At 37.3% G+C, this 15,493-nt stretch overlaps 1 protein-coding gene across 1 annotated transcript in view; it reads right to left on the reverse strand.

Moving 5' to 3' along the window:
- Positions 1-2,300: 2,300 nt before the first annotated feature.
- Positions 2,301-15,493, reverse strand: part of LOC146687682 (laminin subunit alpha-3-like) — a 59,449-nt gene continuing 46,256 nt past the window's right edge. Inside the window, exons 48-77 of the mRNA XM_085439055.1 lie at positions 15,299-15,401; positions 14,929-15,090; positions 14,619-14,815; positions 14,234-14,350; positions 13,834-13,988; positions 13,537-13,678; positions 13,313-13,412; positions 13,117-13,233; positions 12,845-13,015; positions 12,565-12,716; positions 12,245-12,436; positions 12,017-12,165; positions 11,719-11,884; positions 11,496-11,623; positions 11,075-11,219; positions 10,870-10,965; positions 10,566-10,723; positions 10,353-10,470; positions 10,123-10,263; positions 9,873-10,003; positions 9,530-9,664; positions 9,271-9,391; positions 6,883-7,016; positions 6,572-6,749; positions 6,311-6,472; positions 6,057-6,222; positions 4,735-4,889; positions 4,380-4,473; positions 4,164-4,283; positions 2,301-2,443 (exon numbers count right to left, since the gene is read on the reverse strand). Of these exons, the coding sequence (XP_085295181.1) occupies positions 2,301-2,443; positions 4,164-4,283; positions 4,380-4,473; positions 4,735-4,889; positions 6,057-6,222; positions 6,311-6,472; positions 6,572-6,749; positions 6,883-7,016; positions 9,271-9,391; positions 9,530-9,664; positions 9,873-10,003; positions 10,123-10,263; positions 10,353-10,470; positions 10,566-10,723; positions 10,870-10,965; positions 11,075-11,219; positions 11,496-11,623; positions 11,719-11,884; positions 12,017-12,165; positions 12,245-12,436; positions 12,565-12,716; positions 12,845-13,015; positions 13,117-13,233; positions 13,313-13,412; positions 13,537-13,678; positions 13,834-13,988; positions 14,234-14,350; positions 14,619-14,815; positions 14,929-15,090; positions 15,299-15,401 (4,248 nt within the window). The remainder of the gene's footprint in view (positions 2,444-4,163; positions 4,284-4,379; positions 4,474-4,734; positions 4,890-6,056; positions 6,223-6,310; positions 6,473-6,571; positions 6,750-6,882; positions 7,017-9,270; positions 9,392-9,529; positions 9,665-9,872; positions 10,004-10,122; positions 10,264-10,352; positions 10,471-10,565; positions 10,724-10,869; positions 10,966-11,074; positions 11,220-11,495; positions 11,624-11,718; positions 11,885-12,016; positions 12,166-12,244; positions 12,437-12,564; positions 12,717-12,844; positions 13,016-13,116; positions 13,234-13,312; positions 13,413-13,536; positions 13,679-13,833; positions 13,989-14,233; positions 14,351-14,618; positions 14,816-14,928; positions 15,091-15,298; positions 15,402-15,493) is intronic.

The raw sequence follows: 15,493 nt of genomic DNA on the forward strand, positions 1-15,493 counted from the left end.
AAAAAAGATTTCTAGCAGAAGAACAGAACTAGATGAAGAAAAAGAACAGATTATTCCTCTTATTGAATACATTAATGCAAACAGAGGTGAAAACGGTGAAACAAGCCACAAACAGAAAAGGTTTTGTTTGTGTTAAATTATTTGTCAACACATCTGTTCCTGCGTTTCTTATGCTACGACCTTTCAATTTTTGCCCATCAGGAAGATCGCATGTATTGTTTATGTATTTATTTTTAATTTGCAGCCACACTATAATTTTAGAGTTTCCTTTCCGTTATGTTCTCAGGCAATGGTGCGCTAACTGTAACTTTGCGCAATTTATTTGTCATTTCTGAGGGAAAAGAACGACCCTGAAGGCAGCATAGGAGTGGGCGTGGTCTTTAGCTAAAACGCAGAGGTGAGGAGTCCATACAGTTTTTGACGTTTTTGACTAATTACCAGTGGTTACCAATGGCAATAATGGATATTTTCTCAACTTTGTATTTTATTTAACACGTTTAACAGATATATCCCTAACAGGTTGTTTTTTTTTTACATTTTCAAATCTTATGCTATCCTAATGCTTTTCTAAAAGTATACTTTCAGGAAAACTTCCTTACTTTTACCACATCTTCCCCCCAAAAAGTCTCATTTCCTCTAAAGCAATACTGAGGACAAGACCTCAGTGTGAGCTCTTACTCTAACACTATCTGAATTTTATAAAGGCCACATTTTATTGTGTTTCATATTTTAACACAATCAAAGTTTCCTAAATGCTATATAATTTACTAATATTAAAATGAGCTATAGTTACAAAAGAAATACTCACCGCACTGTGCAAAGGTCTTGACGGGACCTTCTGATGTTTACATTTTGCTACAAAAAAGGGAAATAGGACTTTGAAACATGTACAAACATACATGGCACTACAGTAAGGCAAAACCAGAGTTTGTATAATTCTAATGAGTTTTGCAACAGGCTGCTGATACAAAAGTGCTTAAACTTACAGTTTAAGATTGATTCTTTTCTAAGTTGTCTATTATGTGTAGACTCAACACCAGTTCATCCCTTAATTTAAAAAAAACTACTAGAAAGTCTGGCTGCTTGGAAACAAAATATAAAGAAATGAGGGGTGGCTCAAGACGTTTGCACAGCAGTGTACATTAATTGTTTAGTATGAACCATAATGAGTGGAAGTTAACAGTTCCCAAGCTGTTTCCTTGATCAAAAGTCCATTATTTATTTATGGCACTGACAGGTATTCATAAAGAATATTAATCAGACAGGTTACATAATGGCTTACAAATCAGTTGCCACAAGACAGGAATGCATGTACAGTGTGTCCAATTTAATATGAATTTTACATCATATTGAGATATAATGTTATTTAAAGTCTGGCATAAATGCACAATTTAGAAAAGTAAACACCTTTTTTGTGAATATAAGTACCTAAACATACTTTTTCTGTTATTACTTTTGCAATGGTCCCAAACACTACTGACCAAACTTATTCTAATGGCATCTAGGTATATTGGTTATTTAACTGATAGAAACAAAATTTAGTACATGCTGTTATCTGGTGTAACTACTGTAAGATATACATCCATATTCTCATGCAAAGGGAATGCAAACTGGAAAATCAGATCAGAACAGTAATACAACACTGGGGGCGAAAAACATGTGGTTTGAAAACATGTGCAAAGAGTCCATGTCTCTTAAGCCAGTTAAAATGCAGAATTCTGCATGCTGGCATGTGGATATGAATACAGAATAGCTTAGCAACCCCTGAAATGTCACTGAATTGAGAATCATGGGTGTAAACATCATTTTTCTTAGTATAAGCTATTGAGTCCAACAAGCAAACCAAAAGTACATCAGTTAATAATCTTGATCTCTTTCGCAGCACCAAAGGCAATACTTGTTTTCTGAAAGTGCTGGGCTGACTGTAACGCAGCACTGACCACTTACAAGCATATTCAGTAGCATTTGATAGTCAGTAGAGACTGACTAGACCAACAAAGTAGAGTTTATTGCAGCCGTCAAAAAATGCATTTGTAATTGGTGAGGCAATACGCAACTTTACACTAAATAAATATAGACATGTTTAACTTAACAGCAAACATTATGAACCTGTAAGCCGCTGCTCATATATTTATTTTTCACGTACATTCATCCCAACACACTCACGCTGAAACACAATCGTCTTACACACACACTCTTACATGCTAACACATTCTCTGTCATAGTAACAGATTGCACATAGCTGGTGGTGGACATGGTCCCAGGGTTTGTTTACTGATGGTTTGAGGAGATCTTTATGTTCAGCCTGGACACTCCTTGAGGTTGACTGGACCAAACACGCTTGACGGCCTTTCGAAGGACACCAGTTCACCGTTGATCCCCATGTCCTGGATGCATCCAACAAAGGAGGATGTGACAGGAAGCCTCTGCTGCATTAAGATCGCTGTGGCAGAAAGGGACAGGTGAGTGATTTTATTGTTTCAGTCTATTTTATTTTAACCTTTAACCTTAAGACTATAACTAAAGTGTTTTTTATAGAAAGATGTAAGTTTTATTAAGGGGATAGACAATAAATCTCTTGATTTGTCTTGACAAATCTCTTGGTGTGTTTTGTATCTCCAATATGACTTTTTTTGTATATCTACCATATCAAAAATACGTCTTCCATCTATGTGCCAATCAGCTGGCAGCAACTCAATTGCATTTAGACATGTAGACATGGTCAAGAGCACCTGCGATGTTACAGATATCTCAGAAATTGGATGTCGGAAGTTCCAGAAAAAGCCAGGAAAAACAGGACTTTTAGAGCCATTCAGATATCACTAGCAGCAAAATAGCAAAATACTACAGCAAAATACTTATTTTTATGTGCTTTAAAAACACATTTATGGATAGAGCTTGATCTATGCCCTGCATCTGGTTTATTTAGTGAGTTAAAAATACACAACAGTGGCAGAACAAATTAAAAATTTACAGTTTTACTACTGTTTACATTCAGTGCCGCTATGTTGGATAACTCATGGTATGTTGGTCAGCTCCAAATTTTTTGAGTGGAAAATCCAAATTGAGGGGCATTCCGACTGAGAACTGAGGAAATAGCATTTATCCTGGGATCAAAATGGCAAAGAAAGGTGATTTAACTGATTTTGAACATGGCATTGTTGTTGGTGCCAGATGGGCTAATCTGAGTTTTTCAGAAACTGCTGATCTACTGGGATTTTCTCACACAGTCCTCTCTAGAGTTTACAGAGAAACAAAATGGAGAAAATATCCAGAGGTCAATAAGAACTGCACTGGCTGTCCACTGAAAGGCAGAAGCTACAACTGCATGTCGAACCTTGAAACAGAAGGTTTACAGTCTGCTTAGAACAGGAAACCGAGGCTACACTTCACATGGACTCACTAAAACTGAACAATAGAAGATTCGAAAAATGTTGCTTTGTCTGATGAGTCTCGATTACTGCTACTGCATTTGGATGTTAGGGTCAGAATTTGGCATAAACAATATAAAAACATGGATCTGTCCGGCCTTGTATCAGTGGCTCTGGCAATAGCAATGGTGTTGTAATGGTGTGGGGGGTATTTTTCGAGAACACTTTGGCCCCCCTAGTAACAACTGAGTATCATTTAAACACCACAACCTACTTGAGTATTGTCCCCTGACCATGTTCATCTCTTTATGACCACAGTGTACCCATCTTCTGATGCTGCTTCCAGCAGGATAGCATAACATGTCAGAAAGCCCAAATAATCTCAAACTGGTTTCTTGAACATGACAGTGTTCTGTACTGAAAAGACTTCTTCAGTAACCAGATAATAAATGATCTAATCTAATAGAACATCTTTGGGATGTTGCAGAACTGGAGATTCACATCACAGATGTGCAACTGAAAGATTTACAGCTACTGTGCGATGCTGTCATGGCAGTATGGGTCAAAGTTTTTTAGGAATATTTTCAGTAAATTTTTGAATTTGTGCCACAAAGAATTTAGGCAGTTCTGAAGGCAAAAGAGGGTCTAACCCAGAACTAACAAATTGTACCTAATGAAGCTGCTTGTGAGTGCAAAAATATAGTTTAATTAAATATGTGCTCAAGTTTGACTCAAACAAAACCAAAAAAAAAACAAAAACTCAGTCACTCAAATTAGATAATTTACACTTACCAGGAATGCCACCCACATACAGTGGGTCTTTGGTCAAAGGTATATTGGGAAATGGTGGTCCAATCTTGTAGTTGTCCAGTGTGTCCACATACAATTGCACAACATTCTTCCTCTTGATTACTAAACATAAAAATAATAAATTGATATATTTTGTACAATGCATGTCAAGTCTATAAGGTGTTAAAGACAGTTTGAGTCATTTTAATGGTGTTTTACCTGAAATTTTATGGAATACTCCATCACATAAAGAAGCTTTTGGCTTCACTGACACCATGAATTCTCCATTTCCATTGTTTACTCGTGCAACCACCTACAAACAGGAACATGTCCAAACCCAGTGCTTTGAATCACACTTGCAAATTTAGGTCTAATATGAATTTAGTGTCTGTTTCTGCGTGCTGAACAGAAATGGCAAACTTGGTTCATATTTATTACACAGGAAGAAAAACATCAGTTTGATAAAGAAGATCAGAAGATATCAGAACCAAGAGACCTTGTTCTACTAATAAGTTCCTTTGAGCTTGAAAAAAAAAAAAGAATATGGAAATGACAAACAGATATGTGGTCTCACCTCTCCTCCGAGCATATAGATAATGAGATAGTGACCCATCGGCAGTCCATTTGGAGTCTTGCTGTACACACCTGCATGAAGCAGGAGTCCCGTCAGACTCCGTGGACGAATGTTAAACAGCAGCTCAAAGCTGGAGCCCACAACAAAGGAATCATCTGAAATGCAGAAAATACAAAACGATTTATTAGTGTGAATGCTGTTTAAGCATTTACGCTGTCCTTCTGCACGTTTTTTGGTTTTTCTGTGATTTCAAATGAATGATCCCCTTCAAACCCACCCTATTTTGAAACTAAATTAGTTTAGCATACTTTGAACTATAGAAAAAATTCAAAAATTAAACATATCCCATGACCTTAGACTCTAAGGTAATGGTAATGGTAAAAATGAGTAAAACCTGAAGAGTCTAAGGCTTAGACTCTTCAGGTTTTACTCATTTATATATATATATATATATATATATATATATATATATATATATATATATATTTTTTTTTTTTTTTTTTTTTTTTTTTTTTTTTTTTTTTTACCATTTTCAAACAGTAACAATTTAAGTTTTACAACATTTTCAGAGAGTTTCAAAAAGCTAATGGACGCACTTTTTGAACTGCCATTTCTCGGTCAATTTTACTGGTACAGACACAAAAAATGCACGCCCTGCTTCTTATACTCAAAGAGTCAAATGTTTGTCAGATCTACAACTTTCATATTGCTCCTGTTTGTTTCTGGGTATCTCAGCAGCAATTTCCTCTGTGTGTTGGTGGTAAGACAGACACAGACTCAAGCTGCTCCTGATTGGTGGATTCAAGTTCAGCAGATTCAGACTGTTTGATTGGCATAGAAACAGAAAGGCACACACTCTCACACCCACTGTTTCACTCCCGTCTGTCTGTGTGTGTGTGTGTGTACTTGTAAAGAGTTTTAGGAGGGGACATTTTGATGAGCTTGTGCTTCAAGTTGTGGTTCTTTTTTTTTCTAAATTTAAGTTTATACTTTATACTTTTTTTAGTTGTTTTTTTTTAGCACATTTTTCAGTTTACACATAAGCCAGATGATGTTTTGGTAATCTTACGCAATTAAGCTCATTCAGCAAGTTGAGCTTCTGATACTTCAAATATATTTAAGCAATTCAGGCGCAATCTTCACATTTTCAGCATTCATACTGCATTTTTGCTAGGAAATTGCTTTTTCTGGTTTATTTTGTTATTGTTATTATTTAGTCATCTGATATTACAAAATTAAAAAGAAAATTGTGATGATGTTCCTCAATCAAATGAACTTTAAAAGATTAGCTGTCAGATTGTTGTGAAGAAAGCTTTACTCACTGACAACGACGTGTGCTCCATTCCCTGAGAAGTAAGCGCCTCTTTGTGTCTGTCCCTCAAAGCAGGGGCCAGAACCATGATTCGCGGTTGGATTTGACATTTGCGCTCCATTCATCTTAAAATTGCGTACGCAGCCAGACACACTGTGCTTCGGAAGGCCCTTCGACTGAAAGTGAAAGCATAACAAATTTATAAAATAAATAGACACTAAATTGAATTAGTTGTGTGAAATTTGCATTGTTATTGTTTTAAACCTTTAACTCTTTGTGAAGGGAATGTGGGGTACTGCCCAAGTAGACAGGGGACAGGAATTGCTGCTTCATGGATGACAGCTCTGCATTAGTCAGCTGCCCATCCTGAGCTCTTATTCCGTCTACAACCAGCCGGAATTTCTTCTTTTCCAAACTGAACATTACCTGTAAACATAAAGTGTTTCACTTTTTTTTTTTTTTTTTTTTTTTTTTTTTCTTTAGCAATTAGAGGGGTTTTTGTTGATATAAATGCAATGAACTGACCGTGTGCCACTTTCCATCATTGTACTTTTCTCGGTTGAAGATCTTCTGTTTGCCCACAGAAAGCCTGATCCTGCCCTTCGACATGTATAAAGCAAGATGAGATTGCCCTCCTCTGGTTGCAGCAAAGAACAGCATGCCTTCATGCGATCGAGTCCTGACTTCAAGAGAGAAATGCGGTCTGTGGAGAACCAAAAAAAGAAATAAATACTGATTTTGAATTGGTAAACTCAAACAAGTACACTTCACATTTATTAATCTTACATGTAAGGATTTATACATATGCATGATTGTGTATCAGACTGTTTACTTACCTGGGTTGCAGGACCTGTAGAGGAAGGCTGTAGCTCAGTCTGCTAACAGTCCCTCCAAGGCGATAAGCATGTTGATCCATGGCTGGTAACGCACATGCTGACACACTCTCATTGCTCACAGGTTTCACATCATCCTAAAACAACACAAACACAACAGAAACCCTCAGCAACAGTTTTCCTTTTAACAGCTCAAAACTCCTTTGTTAAGTCTCAGGATTTTTGCTTCCACTGTGTCAGCGATGGTACAAGATGTGGTTAAAAAAAAAAAAAGAATAACTGTCATATTGTACATGAAAATACTGCATATATTCTTTATTGCATCTTCAGAAAGTGGAAAAAAAAGTCCTCCCCCACCCACAGGTGTGAAATTTAGTGAATGAAGATGACCATTACTTTATTTATTAATTGATTTCCTGATTTTCTTTAATTACAGCCAATTATTGATCAATAAAATGCCAGAAAATATTCAAAAATCTCCAAGATTACACGTGTGTCCTTCTAAAACGTTTAATCTGCCAACATTATCTGCTTTTAATCACAGATTAAAAATGGTTTGGTCAAGAATCTTTTATCCATTATTCCTTATACATGTTTGGCTTCTGTTGTGATGCAGAACGTAAACTCAACACATTGAGAAACAGTTCAGAAAACTCGATTCATACATGTAGCTGTTAATGCCAGACGGTGGGTCATAACTGTAAGCACAGCAGCGAGTATGGTGGATATATTTGGAGTTTTAATAACCACATTCTCTTGGGAGTAGCATAACTCCCACCATCTTTCTGTTTACACACACGTGTGTGATTTGTGCTTATTAAACTTTCAGCATCAGCGTAAAAAAGAAAAAAGAAAAAAAGTAGGAGCTTGCCAGTGTTTTGAGTGATTTCAGTCTGGCATATAGTCAAGAAAACAACACTGTTGTGGCTGAGGAGGTTGTGATATGATAAAAATGTAAAAATGGATGAGGGCCAGCTTACATATTGAAAACAGTAGGATAATTATTGAATATGAAAACCGAGTGGACCATGACCTTTTTTCAGAACACAGCATCTTCACCATTTAGACCTTTTAATATTTCTCTCTCTTTTTTCTGGCTTATTTTAAATGAAGTGTAGGGTGTAGTGTCAATTGATTATTATCCTGAATTTAAACCCATTCAGCAGATGAGAATTCATTATTCAATAAAATAATTGTGGGTTGAAGGTTTTCAGAAAATGACTAAAGGCTAATTTTTATAGTGAGGGTGAGCATACGAGGGCAGCTGTGATCACAAGAAGTAGTGTGAGTTTCGTGATTTTGAAGAAAGATTTGAATGTTAATGGTACCTAACGAGTGAGCTCTACATATGGCGTGGCGAGGCACTCTCATCTAAACCCAGGATATGCTTCTGTACTCATTTAGTTTATACAGTGTACATCGACACACAAAATGTTACAGGGCTAAGGTGGTCCACATCAGCCAGGGTTCATGTTTGGTGTGTGTTTTAAACAGCATTTGAAATATATCATTTGGCCTTGTGTCAAATACCATAAATAAATACGTAAACTTTAACAGCTAAACAGGAGAATTTGCAAGAAAATGCTGATGAATCCCTGTTGTTTTTATTGGATATTATCAGTGTTAAAGGTGAAAGCAGCTGCTAAAGCATTATGAGCAGCACTTCATCATATAAGCGAGGGTGCAATATTCATCATTTTCAATAACGAGTCATAACTGTGCATCAGTGAGTTAGTGGGAACATGCTTGTGAATGATTATTAGAGTGTTACATGGAAGAAAGAGAAGAGACATGAAACAATTTCAAGGTTGTTATTAACAGATTTGTAGATACTTAAATTAAATAGAGTAGCAACTTTGAAATACAATACATTTTGTAATTATTATGGTTACTTGAAACATTCATGCCATTCATTTCATGCAAGTTTTTTTTTTTTTATTGAAGTACACTGGAGATGAACGGGCTGGTGCATAAGCTACATAACACTGTGGTTTGCAAAGGCAGTTTTTCAATCAGTATTAGATTCTTGACAGCATCAGCAGGTCTTAGGACTCCTTCTTCTTTATCTCTGGAAATGAGGCAGCAAAATATAACGTGAACATTGTCAACAAGGTGAAGACAATTAAAGCAATTTTCAAAAGAATATTAAACTTGGTGTAACTTACATCCAAGGAGAGAAATCAAGCTTCACATGTTAATAAAGTCACATTTTTGCTATCACATTATATGGCTTTGTTATATGGATTTAAAAACATGTTGATCTGGTTTGTAAAAAGGGAAATCATTTCATCCAAATCTATGGATTTTCCACTTGTGCACTTAGTGCCGTTAACACACCAAACTTATTCAAATGAATTCGAGTGTGTGTGGACATGTAAAACAATCTCTCACCTTCTTAGAGTTACGGTCCAGCATCAGTTGAACGGGAGACAAGGGAGAACACACATCCACGAAAACCTTTCCGTCAGGCTTGAATCTGCTGAGGTCCTCAGCCTTGTACAGACTGGCTGGCCTGAAATCACAGGGAATCACCGTGAATTATAAAATAAAAGAAACCCCATTTAAGAAAATGAATATATATGACATGGCACATAACCACAGTTTGACTCCATAAATGTTTAAAGTATTTCAAACTTGTGGGGAATTTTACCGTCTTGTGTAGAGGTTGGAAATGCAGCCTTTGAAATTCTCATTTCCCAGGACGAGAGAGCCACTTGTGTCAGGTATGAAGTGGTCCCTGCTCTCCTCCTGCCCTTTATCCTCATCATCAATAACCATCCGGATCCTGGAAAAAGGTTTTGTACATGTATGCTTTAGAAGCATTTATTAAGAATATTTTTTCAAACTACATTTATGTGTCTGGTGTTCGCCAACAAGGTATAAGCAGCTGTGCCCACAGTGTCCTTATCGATTTCCAAAAACGGCACTCACTATAAAAGTATAACTAGTTGTATTAATTGATCATGAATGAAAAATCATTGCTTCCTCCATACCCTCCGCTTCTTTTCGTCACAGTCACGTAATGCCAACGCCCGTCATTGTACTGTTTGGTAGATTTCCACATCTTCTTGTTGAAATAGACAATCACGTAGCCGTTTTCCATTTTAATGTCAATCCCATTAGCCTGAAAAAATAGACAAGGAAACCATTTCTGTATATGATCTAATTCTACCTGTTGTGAAAAAAATCTGGTCTTTAATGTCACAGTTGCAAGAGATGTCAAAAATAAGTTGGAAGCCTGACCTCCTGTTTGTCTCGCAAAATAAGACCCTCATTCTCTGTGCTCTTAAATCCAAGGGAAATGGTCACGTCGTTATCCAGAGTAAAGCCTTCAAGGTTACCTGAGAGAGTGCTTCCTAAAGTGAACTCTGCTTTACGTACACTCTGTAAGTACAAAACACAGAACATGTCAATTTACACAGAACACGCTGTGATTTGTGCAGATATATAAATGCCAGTAACTGTCTTCATACCAGCGATTCCACAGGACAGCCTTTAATGATGCCCACTTTTTCATCAAGGGGCTTAAAGCCTTTATTCAGCTTCAGATTCTTCAAGCATCCTCTAAATGGCTGTATGGTGATGTTATGCCTTTATGGGAAACCAAAAAAAGTTATTCTCAATAAAGTGGGAAAACGTGACAGAACACAACACAAACTAAATGGAGGAATCATGCGTACACATACCGTTCCCTCAAGTGTTGAGGTGCACCACCAATATAGACATCTTTAATGTTTTGTGTGTCGAAATCAGCTTGGGCTTTAGCAGCTTCATTACCTCCCACACGCACTATGAACTGTTTCTTTGTTAGCACATAGACTTGTATATCAACCCAGTCTTCTGTCTGAAGAAAGCGAATAGAAGCAAAATTCAGTCAGACGACCAGTGCTTTGAATTGTAATAGACAAGTAATAGTAATTATCCTTAAGAACGTGAATGACTGCAAAACGTGAATGACTGCAAAAAAAAAGATAAAAAAAAGCATCTTACCAGGAAAACCTTCTGCTTATTAGAAGCTGGTGTCTCAAAGAAAGAACTATGTATAAAAACGACTGCCTCCTCCATGGTGACATAGAAGTACTGGTCCTGTGAAACAAAGAAGGTAATCAAGTTCTTGCAAAGAGTACATAGAATTTTATTTGCAGTGTATCAAGATGTGTGTCCATTTTTAAAGTTTCACTTGAACAGAATTTACCTCACTTCCTATATATAAGAGTAGGCCATTTTGTGAGCGCGTATTAACGGACATAGTGATGCTAAAGGTGGTCGCTGTATTATCCACCAGCACTCGGCCAAATCCGGTGCCTTCGTAGTAGTCTGAATCAAGAGGTTTAACATACCTGTAATGGAAAATCAGTGAGACAGTTATTACTTATTGCTAAACTTAATGCCATTTACATTGATTAAGAGTAATAGCATATAGTAACACATGCAGCACTGTGCAAAAGTCTTGAGCCACCCGTGATTTCTTTATATTTTGCCATAAAGAACCAAGACGAAAGATATTAAACACTTGATTAAACTGCAAGTTAAATGGCAGTTTCACAAAATGAAATGCTGTGAAAGAGACACTGTAGTGTTTAGCTGCACACAATACTAATCATCATATGACGTACCTCTTGCATGGAGACCCCTCATTAATATTGTCTTTTCTTTTGAAATTATAGAGACTGACAGCTCTGTCATTAAGAGAGAAAAATTCAATGCAGCCTTTGTAATTGGGGTATCTGAAGGAAGCTGGAGGCTGATGAGGAGCAAAACAGGAAAAGGTATTAGTAAAATCCATGCTGCTGCAAAACCGATACATAGTAGTATGTTTTATATATCTGTGCTCCTTACAGTGAAGTTGGCTGGGTAGCCTCCAACATAGAAAACAATGTCGTCGGGACTGAGATCCAGGAGATCCTTGGATTCTTGTCCTTGAGTGTCGTCCTTAATTGGAGGTGGGGATTCTTTGTTTGAGGTTATAGCTTTGGTAAGGATCATTTCTGCATCCCGGTAAATTCTAAATCATCAAAGGGAAAACAAATAATTATTTTAATCACATCTACCATATTGGCATCGTTAATACATTTTTTATTTATGTTGCCATTTAAAATGCTGACACAGCATTTATAGAGGGAAGTTTTCAATTTACCTGCGCAGGTCCACCCTATCAAATGTTGCAGGCTCAAGTCCAGACCTAGTGATGGCTCCCGTTTTTATCTCGTACGTATCTCCATTGAGGTTGTACACACCATACAAGTCATTGTTCCTCAAAAACATACCTATGTAGTTCTTTGTGGACTGAAAGACACAGGTTGTAAAATCAGAATAAAAAAACATCACAGCTTTGAAATGTTCATCTGCAGTTGGGAATACTTACATCTCTGTTGCCAAGGTATAACACAAACATGTTAACTTCTGTGGCCTGCCTGCGTCTGCGTTTTCCATCTCCCCGCCCTGAAGGTCTCTGTAGCATCAGAGATATGGTTGTGTAGGCTTTCAGATCATCCAGATTCTTTGGTGGATGAAGCTCCACATGACCATTACCTTGGAAGTTTATAGGGACTGTAACCTGTACAAAACACAAGGGAAAAAAAGGAAAAATGAAGCCCTGCTAGTAAAGATATTATACAGGGAACAGGTATATTTCACTTTTGCTAGGGAGGAAAACCCATAGCTGTATTTACAGAACAACCTTACCTTGTTAGCTGCGTCCCTGGCTTGTTCAATTAGATCTTTGAGCATTTTGATGTTTTCAGATATGTTGCTAATGGGTGAAACCTGTGAGGTCAGGTTCTCTACTGTTGAGATCTTATTGGTCAGAGATGGGATGGTGTTTAGCAAATTATTCACTGGAAAAACAAGAAAGGTGAGAGAGAAAAAAAGTAAACATTTTCTAAAAGTGCATTAAAAACTGGAGAAAAAAGGAAATGCAAAAGTATTGCTGACTGGGTCTAAAAGCAAATTTTCCAAATCTCACCTGTCTGGTTGACATCGTCCAATATACCGTTTAGGTTAGAGCTCCCGGGAGACACATTGATCTTATTAAGTTCGTTTCTCATTTTGTTGAGTTTGTCCATTGTGTCACTGGCTGTTTGATTGGCTGAAGCAGCCTTCTGCTTGGCCTCATTTATCTTAGCTGCAATGTCATCTGGTGGGGAAAAATCAAAAGCAAAAAATAGTTAAGTATCTTACATCTACCAGAAACACTTTAATGTGATTAAAATCACCACATGATTTGCATTACTCTACCTCTCGTGATGTCTTTTAACTGTCCCTGTGCATCAAGAAGGTCTTTCTCAAGAGCTTTCTTCTTCTTCTTGGCATCATTAATGCGCTTATTCAGGTCAGTGATGTTGTCAGCAGTGTCTGTTTGTAGAAACCGAGAATTAGCATCTGCGCTTTTGGGTTATTGTAAATATGATAACTTAAGAAGATGACTGAATACCATTAAGGTCTTTCTCTGCTTGCTCTGCCTCAGTCAGTAGTTCTTTACTCTGACTCTTCAGCTCTTTTGCCTTTTCTGTGAGCTTCTGGTTTGTTACATTCTAAATCAAGAAGAAAAAAACATGTTTTTAAACAACTCTGTATTCATTTGAAAATCCTTTCTAATACTGAATTTACTTCATGTCAAAAAGCATGCCTGTATATTTACTTAAATGTTTGACTTACATTTAAGGTGCTCTCTGCAGCAACTTTGGCTTCCTTAGCAGCTGCCTCGGCTGCATTTATGGCATCTGTGATATTCTTGTAGGCCTCAATAGCATCTTTCGCGTTGCGCACCTCAGTTCGTCCGCTTGCATTCTTCACGGCACTATTATACAAGATGTCATGGAAAGAAAACAACCCAGACACAGAGAGAATTATTTAATTAAACTTTTAAAAAACAAACAAACCAGGAAATCTTATATATCACACACAGCTGATTCCATGTCAATAAACCACTCATTAAAAATTTGGTTTACGTACTCCTCAATATCCTTTGCAATCTTTTCTAGGTTTTTAGCATGGTCTTCGGCAGCCTCCACGATGTCCTTCTTGGCCGCAGCCTTAGAAATTTCATTTACTTTCTTGGTCAAATCCGTCTTGGCGCCATCCAGCTGTGCTGCCAGCTGCTCATACTCCTACAGAGGAAAAGGGGCAGGTGAACGGGTGCAGGTAAAGTCACAATCCCACAAAACAACACTGACCTCACCCGCAAGCACAACAAGCAAAAACAGTGTTCAAGAGCTGAATGAAAGGTATGCTACATAGTTGAAATGTTTTGGTTCATATTATAAATCAGGTAAATAAAAGGCGTGAGAGTGCATAAATCTCAGTGGATGGAATATTTGAGGTAAAAAAAAAAAAAAAGCTTTGCCAAATGTACCGTTTTATCGTCTAAGAGCATTTTCACCAAATCTTCTGTTTTCTGTAGCTCATTCTTGGCCAAGGTCATCTGGTCCTCGACTATCTTCCGCTCATTTTTTAAGTCTTCGGTGCGTTTCTGTGGGTAACAAAGGAATCACTTCAATTAGAGAGACTAGCTCTGCTGCAATAAAACATACTACAAGAGTAACACATGAGGCATTTTTACTGTGTTGATAATATCTTATATTTACAATGCGAGTCAAAGTATTACACAAGATATATTTAACTACTAAAACAAAACAAAAAAACAGCTTGGGTCTTTCACGCAAAGTTACAAACTATTAATTAACATGCATGTGTGGTCGTTAGCTAATTAGCTTCTTAGCACCTCTTTCATTCATTACCTGCAGATCTCCTAGTGTCTTAGCATTAAGGCCATTCTGGGCATTGGCATTTTTCACTAAGTCCGCTGCATCTTTCAAGGCCTTGTCCAGCTCTTTCAGCTTGGCTTCGTAACCCTCCAGAAGACCTCGAATCTGATCCGCTGCAGCCTCATTTTCATCACACTGCTTACTTACATTATTTTTGATGTAGTCCAGCACTGAAGTATAAAGAATAAATAATGGGAATGTTATTTGACGTTAATGTTTAACCGTTTCAGTATTCAGAATACACGTGTTATAATCGGGTGCTTCTGGGATTTTACTGTCATACATTTCTTGGCTTCATCGCTTTCTTTCTTTGCAGCGGTCATCTCAGGAGTGAAATTCTTGTCTTCCATCTCTTTCACCATTGTCTTAGCTTTTTCATAAAGCTGAAAGTTTTCAGCAGGCACATCACCCTTCTTATCCTCATTCTCAAGTTCTTTCAGGAGATCTTCAAGCAAACATAACCACACACATATGCAGTTAATATTAAAGGACTGACAGTAGCATTAAATCAGAAAATCATAGAAACTAGTGAACCAATTATAAACGGAACAAAGGACAGAGTAGGGGGACAAAAAAAAGTTTAAAACACAACAGGACAGCGACAAGAAAAGGGACAGAGTTTAGCTTCGAAACGAATGTAATGCTCCTGTTACCTTTTATTTTCTGCTCGATCTTTGATTTCAAATCCTCGGCTCTCTTGTGGGTTTTGTCAGCATCTCCGACTGCATTGTCAGCCTCAGAAGCCCTCTGGTCAGCCTTAATACATAACACAATCCCACACATTCACACACAATTCCTGACATATCAGCACATGAAAGAATATTAACAACGTATTAGGCATCCTATAC

The sequence above is a fragment of the Copadichromis virginalis genome, linkage group LG18, assembly GCF_057382275.1.
Source record: "Copadichromis virginalis isolate Kocher_CV1m ecotype Utaka linkage group LG18, C_Virginalis_male_GT1.1, whole genome shotgun sequence".
In the NCBI taxonomy this organism is placed as follows: Eukaryota; Metazoa; Chordata; class Actinopteri; order Cichliformes; family Cichlidae; genus Copadichromis; species Copadichromis virginalis.